The 17255-nt window shown below is 41.3% G+C and overlaps 1 protein-coding gene across 9 annotated transcripts in view; it reads right to left on the reverse strand.

The window, feature by feature from the left end:
- The window catches only part of PDE1C (phosphodiesterase 1C), a 417412-nt gene that overhangs the window by 100841 nt on the left and 299316 nt on the right, over positions 1 to 17255 (reverse strand). Inside the window, exon 19 of one of the 9 annotated variants that reach the window (XM_069007862.1) lies at positions 2580 to 5425. The exons of the other annotated variants lie outside the window; for them this stretch is intronic. Coding sequence (XP_068863963.1) covers positions 5412 to 5425 — 14 coding nt within the window. The 3' untranslated portion in view covers positions 2580 to 5411. Of the gene's footprint in view, positions 1 to 2579; positions 5426 to 17255 lie in introns of those variants that run through there. 9 annotated transcript variants of the gene reach the window in all.

Genomic DNA, 17255 nt, shown 5'->3' on the forward strand with positions numbered 1-17255 from the left:
AGCTGATGCCTCAAAGACAGGCCTGTGTCCTGGTCCTGCTTGGGTACAGACCAGAATCCTCTGTGCTTACCAGGGATCAAAAGAGATATTTCAGTGACAGGAAAGCAGTCTCAACAAGTGGAAATGCACAGAGAGCATTTAATTTTAACAGAAAATAATGGCATGGGCAATGGTCACCTGTGCTGTTTCCATGCTGATCTTGCTTTTACACAGTAGTCAGACATGAAAAGGGATATCTGGGTTCACAAAACTTGTCTACTCATGGGAGCAGGAGAAGCCCCATGTTAGGATGCTCAACTGACGCTAAACTGAGACTGAGAAGACCTACTCATGTTGTGGGTAACACAAATGGGAAAACCCTCCCTCCACTTCAGAGGGAGATGAATTATGAAAAGTGAAAGCACAAAGTTTTTTCCTCCTTTCTATCTGGCCAGCATTGATGTCGGGTCCCTGGAGTAATTTGCATGCAGTCAGTGTTAGAGGGCTCTTTCCTCAGACAGCATGTTCCTGCTTTTGAGTGATGACGTTCAGACACCATGCCAGTAAAGCTCTGAGATCAGCACTGGTTCAACACATGAAAGCAAAGTATAATTTGTTTTTAATTATTAAGTGAGGTGATGGATTTAAAAAGTTTAAAAGAAAAGGACTTAGATTCTGCTCTCAATTTTTTAGTATAAATGGCTAACCTGTAGTATAAATCATCAAAAGATGAGGAATTTCATTATTTTAAAACGAAATGTGAGGAAAAACGAGAAAATAAATATTTAAGACCATCTCACAAGCTCCTGGAAATATACTATTTTATTCTAATTTAAGGAAAGTAAGTACTATACTTGTCAGTTTCCATCTTTCCTAATTTGAATGGGTGATTGTGCTTTTCAATTAAAAGACAGATTTGGGAGCCATTGTAGAAATTGCAAGGACTAACAGCAAATTCAGGTAACATTTACCTTTAGCTAGGTGAACTTATGGACCTTCTGATTACAAAGTGGCATAGCACTATCAGCTATCTAATTTGAAATGTATTTGCTTCCAGACTGAGCTTGTAGGACTTTGTAAGTATACATGGAAATATTTTCATACTCAAAGGATAGTTTGCAAAAACACCATCATATACCATTCTTCTCTAGCATAACCAACTACATTTAGGAAATCTTCTGTCCAACCACAGAATTTATGCTTGAAAAAAGAAACACCTAGAAAAATGAATTTGCTTCCTTAATTCATCCATCAGGAACCAGGTCCCCAAATGTCAGATTCATTCTGATGCTAAACATTCTACTGTGTAAAGAGGAGTGGATGGATACCAGGGTTAGGGTTAGGGTTAGGGTTAGGGTTAGGGTTATGGTTAGGGTTAGGGTTAGGGTTAGGGTTAGGGTTAGGGTTAGGATTTGGTTTTGGGTTAGGGTTAGGGTTAGGGCTACGGTTGGGTTAGTGTTACAGTTAGTGTTAGGGTTAAGGTCAAGATCAGGGTTAGGTTTGAGCTATACAAAAGGCTGCAGTTTTAGATGTGCTTCCATCTATTTCGGTTGATTTATCTGAATTTTTTTAATTGTATCTAAGACCTCAAAATTTTCGTTTTGTTTACTCCCTATTTTGTTTCCAGTTAAAAATAAAATTTTGGCTTCCCTCATCATTGTATTTTCTCAAACGTAGAATATACTCGTGACATCCCTAATCTGTTATTCTTTGAGCCCTTTAAATAAGTAACAGGATACAAAGAAACACTAAGACACTGGTGAGACACTTTTGTAGGTGTCCCATGAGATGCAGTAGATGCCCCATCCCTTGAAGCACTCAAGACCATTTTGGATGAGGGTCTGAGCAACCAGACTTAGTTGGAGATTTCCCTGCACACTGCAGGGGATGTTGGAATAGATGGCTTTTATATATCCTCTATGTCCCTTTCAGCCCTAACTATCCTAATACTATGATTCTCTGAAAACATGTTGACACATTTTTTCTTTAGTGTCTTCACGAATCCAAGCACTATGTCACCATGAGTCCAAGATCTGCTAGTTCCCTGAACACCAGTCCCAGATAAAGAACAAAACACTGATAGGGATACTTACAATTGCATCCTCTCTATTTTAAGAATGGAAAGTGCCTGGAAGACACGTGGTGCTCTTTCAACTAGGCAGAGCTTTCTGAGAGCACCAGTAGTCTCTGTGCAGAAGTGGAAGAGTGTAATATTTATCACATAGCTTCCTAGCCTGGGCTGCCCTCTGCAAACAGCACTCTGGCACCAGAAGACTCCTTTGTGCCTACAGATAGGTGCTTCCATATAATTCTGTAAATTTTCAACATAAGGCAAATGGTGTGGACCCAATATTTGCAGAATTTCAGGCTTATTCATTGCTTGTGTAGTCCTACCGAGGATGGAAAAGAAAGGCATGTGAAAACATAATTTGTATACACCTGGGGAAAGTTAGGTAAAGATGTCAAAACAGAAATCCTTTCTCACACTATAAACACAGCCCATTAGCTGATGAACACCTAATCCTTCTCCAGTTTTTGATTGATCCTTTTTGTGGAATAAAATAAGAGAAAGCAGCTATGTATTTTTTTATCATTACTTTTTATTTTTTTTTTACACATTTGCACAGTGGCTGATCTCTAGTTTAACTGGGAGCTGTCTAAACATACCATACTTTGGCTCGTGATGCACCAGCACAAGGCTGCAGAGTACTTCAGGAAGATGAGGAGGCAAAGTAAGGAGGTAACCCCACAATAGATGCTTTCACCTGGCCCAGCCTCTTTTTTGATTTCTAGATTTCACTTTCACTTTATATATTTTCCCAGCTAATAGATTCCACTTCTTTTTTAAAAAGACAACCAAAAAAATCTAAATAATGCTAATAATCCACTGTAGCTTACACAAATAAGTTAAAGGGAGGAGACTGTTAGGTTTATCCCTGACTGACTGTGTATTAAAAAGCATTTTAACGTACACCTGTGTGATCAGTAACTTTGCCTATAGCATCTCTTCTAGAATGGCAGCTCTGATTTGCAGCCCCCAAGAGGCATCAAATCTACCACTTCCTTTATTAGCTCCTCCCAATAGTGAATAACCCTAATAATTGAGGAAAAACATTTTCCATCCTGGTTTCACACCTTTGTGCCAGTGCATGATAAACAAGGACTGACCAGATATGAATTGAGCAGTTTGGAAAGAATGACAAAGAACAAAAGAAAGAACAAAACGAAAGAAAGAAAGAACGAAAGAACGAACGAAAGAAAGAAAATATATATCAGAAACAGGTGAAGAAAAATGTATAGGTTTTTTTTAAAAATGTTATTTTTCTAATGTGCATAAACTAAGGCATCTTTAGTCACTGTAAAAGGTAAGAGTAACTTTAAAAATATTGACTAAATCACTGTGCACCTCTGACCAAACACTCTGTTAGAGTATATTTTCCCTGACTTCAGGAAGAAGTCTAACTAAGCACAGACTGTCACCACAGTGGTACTTAGCTCAGCATTATAGTTATTTTGTCAGTGTGCCTTCAAAGGGCCTGCTCAGGGTTGGAATTCATATTCTACTACTCTTATTGGGGCTGAATGCTGATGGAGGAGGGGAAAGAGGAGTCAAAAAATGCTAAGCGGTGACACAGCCTGTCACAACATGGAATGTGCTCAGTGCTGATGGTGGAGCCACTCTCCTCCCAGCACTTCACTTTCCTCAGAAATTTACATCAGAGCTACTATTGAACCACAAACTCACAAATGGGAACACTATGTCCCCTATATTTAATTTAAATGAGCTGGTTCAGTGAAGCCAATTGAGAGTTCTGAAAGCTTCAAGAATTATTTTTGTACTTCTTCCTAAAAACACGTGATTGAATTGACATCTTTTCACTGCATGAACATAATCTAAATCTCTGGCTTTGAACGAATTCAAACTGGAGGACAAAAACAACCCTTAAAATATCTCTATCCTCAATCATGAAAATTCCAGATACTAAACACTCTTAATTAAGAATGTGTTCATTTTTAAAATGGATTTAGTCTGAGTTTACTGTTGTAATTTTTGGTAGTGCCACAGGGTGCTCATCCCTATATATGCTGAGTTTAAGCAGGAATGGAGACCCAAAATCTGGTTGTAAAGTTGTGTGCTTTTGAACATGAAAAGGAAATACTAAAGATTTACCTTCCTAAGCCAATGTTTTGCATGTTCTCTACATAGAAAAGATCCATGACAGGAGTATGATTCTTTAAAACATATGAGTAACACAGCAAGACCTCATCCTGAACAGCAAGCTGTTCGGCAAAAATAGTTGTATGTATATGTACATATCTTGACTTCCACATAAACAGGCAAAATCGCTTACAATTAGCTGGATTCCTATTAAGATCCCAAGCTAGAAACACATATGTGCTTGATGTTCCTCATACATTCTTATTTTGTTTTTTTCTGTCCATACTTATCCAACATGCTTTTCCTTTTCTTTGGCCTGCCCATTCAGTCAGTGACAAAAGATCAAATGAGATGAAAGTTAGAATTGATCCATGTGATTCCCTGATGCCCCTCTTCTCCTAGATATTCAGGTCAGACAAACAGCTTTTACTAGTGGCCCATGAAAAAATGTGGGAAACAGATAATTTTCTGCAGTATCAGGTTAAGCAGGCACATCATGCAATACATTAATCCATGTTCTCAGAGCCTGACAACAAAATTCGCCCCAAGATAATATTGCTTTCATTGGTTATTCCTTTCCTAACTGCAAAAAAAAAGAACAAAATCAAGGGTTGAGTGAGTCTGACTGCTGTTTCGAAAGAAAAACATTTTTCTGTCATTGTGTTATCTGTGAAAGATATCAAATCCTAAGAAATAGTCAAATGGCTCTACAAATTCACCATGCTTATTAATAAAATCTACAGCAGGGGTAAAACTGATACCAAAATCTGTCTATTAGTAATTGGAAAATGCTTGCAGTGAAAAGAAAGAATAAAAGTGAATTATGATCAAAGAATTTTTGGTTTTGTTTTTGTTTTTTTTTTCTGTTACATCCTTTTGCATCATCCTAGTGTAGGTTTCACAAGCTGAGGCATAGCAAAGGGCAAAACCAGCTTTTGAAGAATACTTTCTTCTATTAGCTTGACCTGTCCAGAAAAACGGAACCATTTGCATCATGAAATCACAATTTGACCTTTAACAAAAAAACTTTCCAAAACACCAACAATAAAAATCATACATACATGGACAAACAAACACAATTAACCAAAAACATAAGGCCCCCACACTTGAACCCAGAGTGGTTAGCTGTGAAGTAGCCAGTGAGAGGAGGAGTGTTTCAGAAGTTGTTTAATGCCTTTCCCAGAAACTGGTCTTTGCAGGAGTAGGACAACAGGAATGAAGAAGGTCAGATAAAATGATGAAACAGATTTGCAGTCTCTTTTAAAATATAATTTTACTCTTCTGTATCTGAAAAAAAAAAAAAAAAAAGAAATAGAAAAGTGTCAAATGCTGCCTTTCTCCTCTTTGCCCAAGGGGTAGGTAGGTAATCTGGGAAAGTAAAATAAGGGTATCAGTTTGGAGTGCCTCATTTTCTGCAAGCAGTGAAGCTTTGCTTAACTGTTGAAAGGGTGCAAGATGAGGCATGCCAAGGCAATACCTCTTACAGGCTCAACTGGAAATATCCTTCTGTCCTAAACAAATTGAAATCTATTATGATCAGACTAATCCAGCTGGAATTCAAACTTAGGCATCAAGAAGATTACATAACGGAGTCCTGCATTCTTAGATCAAGAGATTTTAATAGGTTTTTTTGCTGTAGGGCTCTCTGATCATCCTTGATCAACAGCTTTTCCAATACCTTTTTGCTTATGAAGGCAAGAATGTTGTTTATTTGGTTTGAAATGAAGAAAAGAAAATGCTCCAAACACAAAAGAACACTACTTTTTAAAAGCTCTTTTCTTCAAACGAGCTTTCAGTGAAAAACACAGACTTAAGAATGGAGAGGAACCATGTTACAGCGGGGATGCTGCAACACGCCTATACCAAACCAGGAGTCCCGTGGAAAAGAAACAAATATATGGACAGATTCTTGCTAGATGTTTCAGAGATGTTTATTTCCCCAGCCGCATGGCCAGGCTCTGCCGAGGAACTGTTACAGTCAGGACCAGAGCTGCTTTGCCTGCGCTGGAAACACAAACCAACCAATGGGGAACGAGGCTGACCAGGGACAGGGAAACCCCGTGCCTCCCTCAGGGCTCCCAGGGCTACATGGCGGGGAAGGGACCCCGACATTTCACCCGTTTTATTTTAATAAAAGGAGAATGAAGACAACTGGATAACCATAACAAGAACAGTTTCAAAACAAAACAAGCCACCCTCCTGAGTCTTTAAATGTCCAAACAGATTCTGTGGAACATCTTAGGGCTGACAGAAGGGAGACAGGACACTCTGAGCATGCTTTGTGGGGAAACTGAGGCAGGAGAGGGTTCAATTTCTTCCCTCCCCCTTTTCATCCCCCACTCGGCATTGGAAAAGGATTTTTGGGGAAACAATTGGCAAAGGCATGGTTTTGTGAGGAAAACCATGGATGGAAAAACGGATTGGGAATACACTGGGAGTAATAGGACATAGGGTAAAAGGGAAAGGTGGGATTAGGAAAGGGAGACTGTAGGGGGGGTTTACAATGGAGATATTGTCTAACATGACTACGATTTTTTGCATATATACTGCCTTTTACAGGAACACCATCAGGCCCAGTGACCTGCGATGCTTGTAACCCTTTTCTACCTTGTATGATTTTGAATTCCACCACCTCTCCATCTCCCAAGCTTGGGATGCATTTTTCAGGGTTATTCTTTTTAATAGCAGTTCTATGCACAAATATGTCTTGCTGGTTGTCACATCTTGTTATAAAACCATAATTTTGTTTAACATTATACCATTTCACTATCCCTAAGATCTTAGCTACTATGGTCTTTTCCTTTTTCCAAGTGGCTGCTGCTTTCTGTCTCGCTGTGTCTTTGCTCTCTCTTTCGGTTGCTCCCGTGTTGGAATTGTCGGAGCTGCTGGTTCCGGCGCGCTTTAACCGAGGTCACGTTTGGGGCCACGCGGGCTGGGCTGGGCCGCGCCGCTCCGTTCTCCGTGCGTCGCCTCCTCTGCTCTCAGCTGCATTGCCACTGCCAGGGGCTGCGCCCACGTCTCGGATGGGCCCCCGAGCGATGACCCCCCCGCGCCCTGCTCCAGTGCACGTCTCAGCTGGGCGCGGCTCCACTCTGCCACCGCTGCCAGCCGCCACCCGCGCGCTGCCCCTCTCATTCGGGCGCTCACAGGGCTCGCTCCACCACGCGCTGCGCGGGGCCGGGCGGCCACTGCCGGGTCCCGCCGCTCCCGCCGCGCCTCGCTCCGCCACCGACACTGCGGCCCGCGTGGCTCCGCCCGCGCGCAGGAATTGTCTCGCTGCTGCTCGCAGAGCGCTCAGTGCACGTGGCCTGGGTCGCACAGTCCCTGAGGCAGGCTTCCCTTCACCAGGACACAGCTGACATTGCTCAACAGTCTCGGTTATTAAATAATATTCATGAAAATATTCTTCCATCGGCATATATTTTGACTCAAAATTTAACTGGGTCCAAACAGTCTTCCAAAAGCCCTTGGTAAGAATTAAATCCCAAGAAACATAGAAAAAGTTCTTGAACAACCATGCCAGGAAGTGTTTCAGTTCTTTCTGAGCTTGAATCAAGCTAAAATTTACAAATCGTTGTTCAAGAATCATTTTAAGTTTAAGATAAATGTCCATATGCAGCTCTGAAAGCCAAGAGTCTTCCCACGGTTCCTCCATAGTTTAGATATGGAATAGCAAAACAAAACGAAGAAGAGGCATCCAAAGTTTCCAGGGTTTACTCACACAAATCAGTCGCTTAGGGATCGGGGATCGTTCTGCCCTCAAATCTCCACCATTATGTTACAGTGGGGGTACTGCAACACGCCTATACCAAACCAGGAGTCCCGTGGAAAAGAAACAAATATATGGACAGATTCTTGCTAGATGTTTCAGAGATGTTTATTTCCCCAGCCGCATGGCCGGGCTCTGCCGAGGAACTGTTACAGTCAGGACCCGAGCTCCTTTGCCCGCGCCAGAAACACAAACCAACCAATGGGGAACGAGGCTGACCAGGGACAGGGAAACCCCGTGCCTCCCTCAGGGCTCCCAGGGCTACATGGCGGGGAAGGGACCCCGACAGAACCAAAGATACAACAAAATATGTGCATTTTACAATCTGCTTGACTCTTCTGTCAATATTTATAATCCCTTGGCCTCATAATTAGGCTATGTTTGACTAGCATTACCCTCAATGTACAAACATAACTGTTTTCTATGTAGTTATACTACAAGTGTATCTTCACAATAAACAGATCTCCTTGAGAAAGAAGTATAGACAAGAAAACTTTTTTGTTATTTCTAGTGACAATGGACAGCTTCTAATGAAAGAGGACAGTCTATCCAATTTGCCTCATAACCATCTCTAGAAATCCTCTGGAAAAGCTTCAAACAGGAACATGAATATTGTACTCTGTATTGGCTGTTCTAACCAGTTACCTGAGTACACCTGGCACCCTGTTTAGTTACTGTTATTCTGACAATGCTTATATCAGCAGAGTTTGAAAGCACATTTGGAAGAGTCTCTCAACAAAGGAGATTCAGCCCAAGGAGAGATTAATTTACCTGTAGGGCTGGGCATGCCTTGGAAGACATTATTGCATCAAAACATCTTTTGGTCCCTTTCAGGAAACCAATTTCTTTTGCATTCAATAGCATATTGCCTTTTCTTTTTCTTTCTTTCTTTTTTTTTTAATGGTACTTGGGCAAAGGAGAAAAAGTACTGCCAAAACAAAGATCTTTGCTGCTGGATTGCATTGTCTATGATGAATGTATGCAGTGGTTGCACAGATCTACTAGAGAGTTGGTATCTTCTACCATACAGATAGCAGGGGAACCTTTCCTTTCAGGATAGTCCCCTGTGAATTGCTACCACAAAATCTTGTTCACTGATGCAATTCTAAGACACTGTTTTAAAGAATTAGGCTTTCAGCATTTTATTGGATTTATTTAGACTGAGTAGTCACATTTCCAGCATAATCTACAACAGGCAATCCTAACAGCCATAACAACAGTACTATATTGATGTTTCCCAACTAAAACATTCAGCCTGGTTTACTGTCATATCCTGTGACATGTATCATTAGCCACATTTTAAAGAGAAAAGACTGACCCAGAAGGAAAGGTAATCATTTGGGGCAGGTGGACTAAATGACATATTTGAGCGGTAAGTATTTCTGAACTTCTTAAAGGATTTGCTGAATCACACCAGGGATCTGAAACAGAGCTCAGAGTACCACCTAACACATGCTTCTCTTCCTATGCCATCCACACTCACAAGAACTTTAACCCTTCCCATCCCTGCTAATGAAGCAAGGGAAAACGCAGTTTTCTCCAGCCTCTGGAAGTTCCCTGTGGAGAACTGAGTCAACCCAGAAAGTCTGTGGATGTTCCAATCCTGGCAGTGTTCAAAGCCAGATTGGCTAAGACCTTGAGCAACCTGGTCAAGTGGTAGGTGTCCCTGTCCATGGCAGGGGAGATTAGGACTAGATGATTTTAAAGTCCATTCCAATCCCTTAACTTTCTATGATTCTGTGATAGCTTTTTACTTTTGTTAGCTACATCATCAGCTCCAGTAAGAACATACCAGCATAGAGTTTGCTTTGAATTGTTTGTCTGCTTGGAGGAGCAGATGTTCTGGTTTCCTAGCCAAATTTTCCATTGGATATAATAGAATTTCCCTACAACTACCCTAGCTTTGGATATGATTCAGCATCTTTCTCATTTAAATACAATCGTTCTAGTGCAAATACTAGCATTTATCAACAGAGGTAATTGAAAGAGGAAAAAGAATGAATATGCAGTGCTCTGAACACCTGACTTTAAGTAGTCCACTTAGCATATACTGAATGTCATTTTCTGAAATAGCCTTGCCTGAATACCCATCTCAGTCCTTCAGCATCTCTGATGAACTTACATTGTTTGTCAAGGTTGAGTACTGGCCTTCACTTTGATCACTAATATAAATGCCAGTGACTTCTACAACTTTTCATGCGATACCAGCACCCACTGTGAGTCCATTTCTGTTATCAGTTTCTAGATTATACCAAGGGATTTTTAAATTTTACCTGCTGGACTATGAAGCTATATATCTATACAGACTTGTTGGGAAATAGAATTATTGGGATCAATAAAAGAACTGTGCAAGCAATAGGCCTGGAAGCTTTAGGCTTGTGTGTGAGAAAACTTTCCATGGGAAAGTCCCTGTGTGAAAGATAACAAGCAGGCCTGAGGAACAGAGAGGGAGTGAAAACTTGCAGCTGTACTATCCAGGAGTGAACGAGGAAGATAGACACTGACTTCTTTATGGAAGCTTGCCAATGTAAGTCCAATTATGTAGAAATAGAAATGTGTTTTTATAAGCTTTAAGCCACTTAGGAGTTAACAAGCTGATATACTATATAAGTGCCTTTGGACTGCTAATAAACGGAGTTTTGTGGAGTTTGCTCTATCAACCATATTGGTTTTGACTGCTTCTCTCTCCCCCCGCCAGGGGCCCAGGCTCCTCGTCTTGCTAAGCTTCTAACACAGACTGACATACTGAAATGGAAATACACTGCAGTTCATCTTTTTCTTCACATAGAATTACTAAGTGTATAAGTATACCCACACAGCAAGGAAGCTGACTGTCAGTTTTGCACAGTAATTAATCTCTTTCAATGATGTTTTGGAGTCCAAAGTCTTAGAAGAGCTATCAATTTTAACAGTTGGCATTTATTATGCCTGTCTAATGCAAATTTTCAAAATCTGCTCCAGATCAAACTTTCAAAATCTGCTCTCTCAACACAGTTGGAGGACACCCAGAAGCATTTAGACTGAGGTGAGAGTTTAGACTAACTCAGAAACATCTGTTCTGTATTTACACATGCTCCTCACCCAGCATAAATCACAGGCGTGATGCTGGTTGCACCAACTGGAAGTGGAGAGCTGCCCTCTCCCAGCACTGCTTCTGATGGCAGCCAGCTCTACTGCTCCTGATAAATGCCTGCCCTTTACCTCCATCCCTTCCTCTCCAGCTGCCAAAAATACAGTGCTGCTCAGAGAGGGCTTAGGACACTGCTGAAGGTTAGGATTTTTCTTTTTTTTTTCTTTCTCTCCGGGAGTTTTTCTCCCATTTTTTGCCTAAGAGATGGGAATGATGGGTACTTAAGAGACAAAAGATATGGCCCGGATGGGGAGGAGGGGGGAAGGGATGCAGCTTGCTGCAGTCTTGCTGCAGCTGGGGAAGTGAGCTTCGTGGCTGGAGGTGTGAGAAATAAGTTAGTAAAATTGGCTTTCGCTGAATATTATATGAATTGATGTTCAGTATTGTAATGTTGATTTTGGAAAATGTTAAGATAATGGTACATGTTGAAAACTGGTTATTCCAGCAGTATGGTTGTGAGGTTGGTTTTTGCAGGGGATGTATGATTTGTGTGTTCTGATGTTAGCCCTGCAAGTTTGCACGGGACAGGCTGTTGCTCGCCAAACTTCGAAGACATAACCATAAAAGGAGTGGGATTCCATCCAGTGAGGACCCTGATGGCCACAGTGACTGAACAGCACCTAAAAGAGTGACATGGGGTGAGACTATGCAAAACTGTAAATAAATATGGATAAGGTTGATGCAATCACAGGGGTATAAAAGGCAAGACCACCATTTTCTGATCGAGCCTCTGGAACCTGGCCATGCTCCCAGCACTGTCCCTTTTGCTTTTCTCATTTTTATAGTTCTCAATAAAATTCTCAATAACTCATTTCCACTCGGGATCTGAGTCGTTTATAGCAGGAGGGAAGCTCTGCACTCTTGGGAAGCGCACAGATACCGTGAACCTTGGCTGGGGGTCAGGGGCTGGGCTCAGCCCTCCCTCTCTCTCTCTCTCTCTCTCTCTGGGGGATCAGAGGGCCGAGGGCTGTGGTTTTGGTGCGGGACTGCTGCTGCATGAAGGATATGCTGCCACTGCAGAGATTTGTCCTTCACTGCTTCTCCTTACTGTGGGTGAGCCCCTGCTAGCAAGAGTGGTTGTTGAACTGGGACCCTTTCAACAGCGGAGCTCACTGGGAGGGACCTTCACCATCTGCTTAGGGGCCTATGGGGAAGCTCAGGGCCCCTCCCCGCTCCCTGTCTCTGGAGGGAGCACCTCCCAGCTGCCTGTGGGAGCCTGGCTGCCAGGGACATCCCCAGGACATCACAGGGGAGATGTGAGAGTCAGAGGAAAACCCGAAACAACCCCCACCCTCCACCTTCTCTCTCTTCCCAGGGCCACCCAGCCCCCGCTGTTTTCTGCCGCTGCTTCAGTGGTTTTGCTACACTTTAACTCGACACTCTGCATTGACCTGGATCCTCACTGGTCCTGCCATGGCTTCCTGGCCTTTGCTACACTTTGTTTGCCACCTGGGGTGTACTGGTCTCTGCTGTTCCAGCCTGCTGCTCCAAGATTCCTGCTACAGTCCAGCTCGCCCCTCAAGAGGCACTGATGGCTGCGCCCCATAAGCTCCGCAAGGGGAGCCCCTTTTCCCTCCCTCTCACCACCCAAGCCGCCATTACCCATGTGGAGAGGTGGATGAGCTCGCGCCACAGCGCCCCCTGCAGCCGCGGGGGAATCATCGCACCTGCCCTGCCCGGCTGGGAGCCACCAGCGCCCCTGCCGGCTGTGGCCGTGCCTACAGCAAAGGGGAAAGGGCCTGACAGACGAGAGAAGGCTGGTACTGGGTTTCTGGTTTGGTTTGGTTTGTTGTTGCTGCCATTGTTGTTGTTTGTTTATCTTGTTATATATATATATATATGTTAGTAAAGAACTGTTATTCATTTTTCTATATCTTTGCCTGAAAACACCATAATCTCAAAGTTATAATAATTTGGAGGGAAGCGGGTTATATTTTCCATCTCAGGAAGATTCCCTCCTTCCTTGGCAGACACTTGTCTTTTAAACCAAGACAGACACCTCCCAATGGCACCTAGTACCAGGCCAGGCTATCAGGACAAGACCAAGCCCTATGGTTTTCAAATTGCATTTAAAAGAAAAACCTAAAAAAATAGATGCTGAATGTGGACTGCAGGACAGTGTGATGTGGATTAAGGACTCTGTGGGCAGGGGTTTTGGGTTTTTTTCCGCAAACTATTTAGCCTGCTTGAATCCCGGTGAATGAAAGTGTTAGTCAGGTTCTTGCATGGTCCTTGTTTTCTCTGCTCAAATTTCTGAAGCATTATAACCATAGTTAATTCTAAAGGAAGCACAAGATAGCAGCACTATGCAATCCATGCAGCACAGCATCCATGACTATACTATTGAAAATACAGGGTGAAAAATGAGAAGTTATCTCATTTATTAAAATCAGATTCTCTTGTCACATTGCAATAAACGTGTGTAACACAGACCATCAGCATTACATGCTAACATAACAGATAGCAAAAGGGTTGCACTTGAAGGAAAGTTCAATACACAAACTTCACGTGCTATGACTCTTTAGCCTAGAAACAGAGTTCCAGGGAGAGACTAATAAAAAGTAAATGAAATTATTAAAGGCACCAAGAATGTGAAAGGGAACAATTACTCACTGTTTCTCACAATTCAAGAAGGGTATTACCAAACAAACTTATCAAACAGTAAATTTGAGAAGAATAAAAATATGTGATTTATCACATAACGCCTAAGTAAATTTTTAATTGTGTTGCCTCAGTGCCCTGTACACAAAAGTATCCGGGCTCTAAAGATAATTAGACAAAATAATGGAAGAAAAATCCATCAGAGTGTATCTAAGTCAGAGATTTGACCTCTACCTTGGCCCTCTGGAACACAGAAAACTGTAGTGGGGTACACCCATTGCTCTAATTTTGGTTTTTGTTCATTAAGATCTCTGTTGTGAAATGTTGTCACACAGGTGATGGAGAACTAAAGGGACTTTTAGTCTAACCCAGTAAGGTTGTTCAAGTGTTCACAGCAAAGCTGACATAGTGTTTGAAAGTAGCTTCTTCCTTTACTAATTAAAAGCATAGGTTTTTCAAAATGAGATTCTTTATTGCAAGCTCTGCTCTTCCCCAGAACCCAGCTCCCTCCAAGCGCTGTGAAATGACAAATGAAATTGATAATTCTTGCATGGCCTTTGATATCATAAAACAATTACTACTGATGCAGTGCACAATGAGGTGAAATAGTAGTCTCAGTAATTGCATCTCACGTAATCTATAATCCAGTCTTTCCCACTACAAATGACAGAGGTATTTGCAGTTGCTGAGACAGATCACCAAATATGCCACTTTTAATTCCTTTTTAACTCCTTTGTGAACTCACTCAGCATCTTACAGGATGTAAAGGAGTGATGTTTTAATTTTGTAAGCTTTTTTTCCCAAAACCTGGGTATTTCTTGTCTTCCTGAGTGCTAAAGTGGGCTCAGTCATAATCTGTAGCTTTTCCACCCGGAAAGCACCATTGAAGCTATTCCTAGTGCTCAAAATAAAATGAAGATGTTGAAAATCTAAGTACTCAGTTCTCAGCACTGGATGATCCTGTCTCCTACTAAAGCCATTTGAAAGCGTTTTCAAAAATAATTAAGACCATGAAGAAATAAATTCTGCATAGTTATGGTATTTTCTTTCTTCCATTGCACCAGAGATGTATGAGGCCTAAGAAGCAAAGTTCAGAAGATCAGTGAAATAAAGAAGAAATATGCATCATAAGTTAATTCATCTCTGTCATCAGTATGTCTAATGGATGAGAAATTTTAGAGTGATTCTTTTTTTCAAAGAAAACAAAATGCTATTTGAAGGTGCTTACATTCTCCTTAAAGTAAGGGAAACCAAGAATAAATGCTCTTGAGAAAAAGTTTTGAATACTTGTTTAGTAAGTGAATTTAAATAACATGACTCCAGTTTAGCACATGGCCCAAGTGCATAACATTAATTGTGCTATTAGGAGAAATAGCATTAGCATAGAAGGTATCCTGGTTTTGGCGCTTTGGCACATAATTGTGCCTAAACCACTCATGATGCCAAACAATTTCTAGTCCTTTTCACACTGACATTGAGTTTTATGTTTGCTTGACAGCTTGCATTCCACTTGCCTAGGATAACATCAGTGATGAAAGAGATTAGTTTCGGTTTAATATATGTTATTTGCCTACCAGCATATTATGGAAATATATAAAAGCAGATAAAAATATACTGAATACACTGGCAAAGGTTTGATTACACTAAGTAATGATTGAGTTTCCTGAATAAAGCATGTGTGAAAGATACTTACTATGTAAAGCCACCTAGAAGATTAGGTGCAAAAGTTTATTCTGTATTTGATAATCAAACATAATTCAAATCTCTGCATATATTTGGGGTAAAAGCTAGATCATTGTTTTCATAAAGAGATGTTCCATTGTGGATGTAAAGGAAAACCCCAGTCCTTTTCAAGGAGCAAGGGGATGAGCTGTGTGCTGGGTTGACCTTGGCTAGACACCACGTGCTACTCTTATCACTCCTAAGCTGGACATCGGGAGAGAAAATATAAGGAAAGGATCATGTTTTGAGGTAAGGGCAGGGAGAGATAATTCTCCAATTACTGCCAGAGGTAAAACATATTTGACTTGGGAAAACTACTTTAATCTATTAATGAAATCAGAGTAGGCCAATGTGAAGTAAAACCAAATCTTAAAACACCTTTCTCACGCCCCTCTCTCCTTTCTGGGCTTAACTCTATTCCTGATTCTCAGCCTATTCCTCCACAGGACATGGGAGGACAGAGAATGGGAATTACAGTCAGTTCCTCACACATTGCCTCTGCTGCTCCTTCCTCCTCATGGGGAGGACTTCTCATACACTGCTGATGGGCTTGGCTTTGGTGAGTGGATCCCTTTTGGAGCTGGCTGGGAGTGCCCCTGTCAGACACGAGGGAAGCTTCTAGCAGGTTCTCAGGGAAGCCACCCTTCCAGCCCTTCCCACTACCAAAACCTTACCATGCAAATCAAATACAATCTTCCACAGGAAGAAGGATAATCAAAGCCAACAAAGTTTTTAGCCAAATAAGTGAATTAGAATTTTGTAATAAGCACTGGGCTTCTTTGGCTGAGTGACTAAAACAAAAAATTAGGATAATGCTTAGCTCTGGGTCAGACACAAGGACTTGGTGTCTTTCTCGCATGGCAAAATGTCTGTTGGAGATTAGGGTTTTTTGGGGGGAGTGGGGTGGATAGAGAGAAAAAAGATCAACCCAGGCTTTTCATCTAACTAAAACACAACTTTATGTTTACTATTTACTTAATGCTGGATAAAAATGTGAAACACCATTTCAAAGCAAAAATTCTCATTTGGATTTTTTCAATATCTCTTCAGTTTTTGACAACCACTTGTATTGAATTAAACTCCTAAACATTTTAACCTGACTCAAAAAAACACTTTTCAACTAGTAACACTTGTTGATTTTCTTCTATATTAGTTATTGCTTGCAAATACCAGGTTTTAAAGTTAAGAAAAGGAAAGAAGTGGTTTAGAAGGAGAGAAAAAAAAATGAATTGCCTAGTGATGGATCAATTAATGATTAGAAGTAATAAAGATTACATTTTTTGATCATGAATATCTGGGTACCCGTGTGTTGCTTTGTCTTTTGGGGTGGAACGCTACACCTTATAAGAGTCCTATCTGGTTCCTGTAGCTGGTATGCTCAAATTGGAACCTAGTTGTTCTGTGGGGAAGCAATAAGATACAATCTAAATGTCACCAATGCATTTGAGGAGCCACTTCATATATCTTCCTTCTTCTCATGGGAATACATGATCTTGTTTCTCTTTCAGGACTGAGTGTTGCATCAAGAAAAAGAAGACTGATTGTCACTGTATCAAACATAATTCTTGCAGCTGGGAGCAAGGAGGACTCTCCTCTTGCTGAAGTGGAAAATTTCTATACATCACTGCACAGGCAAATTTTCCTAAATGGGATAAGGACTATAACAGAAGCAAGGTCACAGCTGTAGTCCCTGACTCGTGCAATAAATTAGTTGATGATGCAAAATCAAGGAAGAATTTCGGCAATGCACTGTGTAAGTCACATGCCTTCATTAATGTTATCCCTGAGGAGGAATGCAACCATATGCCATCTCTGAGCAGAACTATAGGTAAAGGACCAGAGGTAATATGGAAAAATGTTCCTCATAAAGGTAACTACTCAAAAAACATTAGTTA

The sequence above is a fragment of the Aphelocoma coerulescens genome, chromosome 2 (assembly GCF_041296385.1).
Source record: "Aphelocoma coerulescens isolate FSJ_1873_10779 chromosome 2, UR_Acoe_1.0, whole genome shotgun sequence".
Lineage (NCBI taxonomy): Eukaryota > Metazoa > Chordata > Aves > Passeriformes > Corvidae > Aphelocoma > Aphelocoma coerulescens.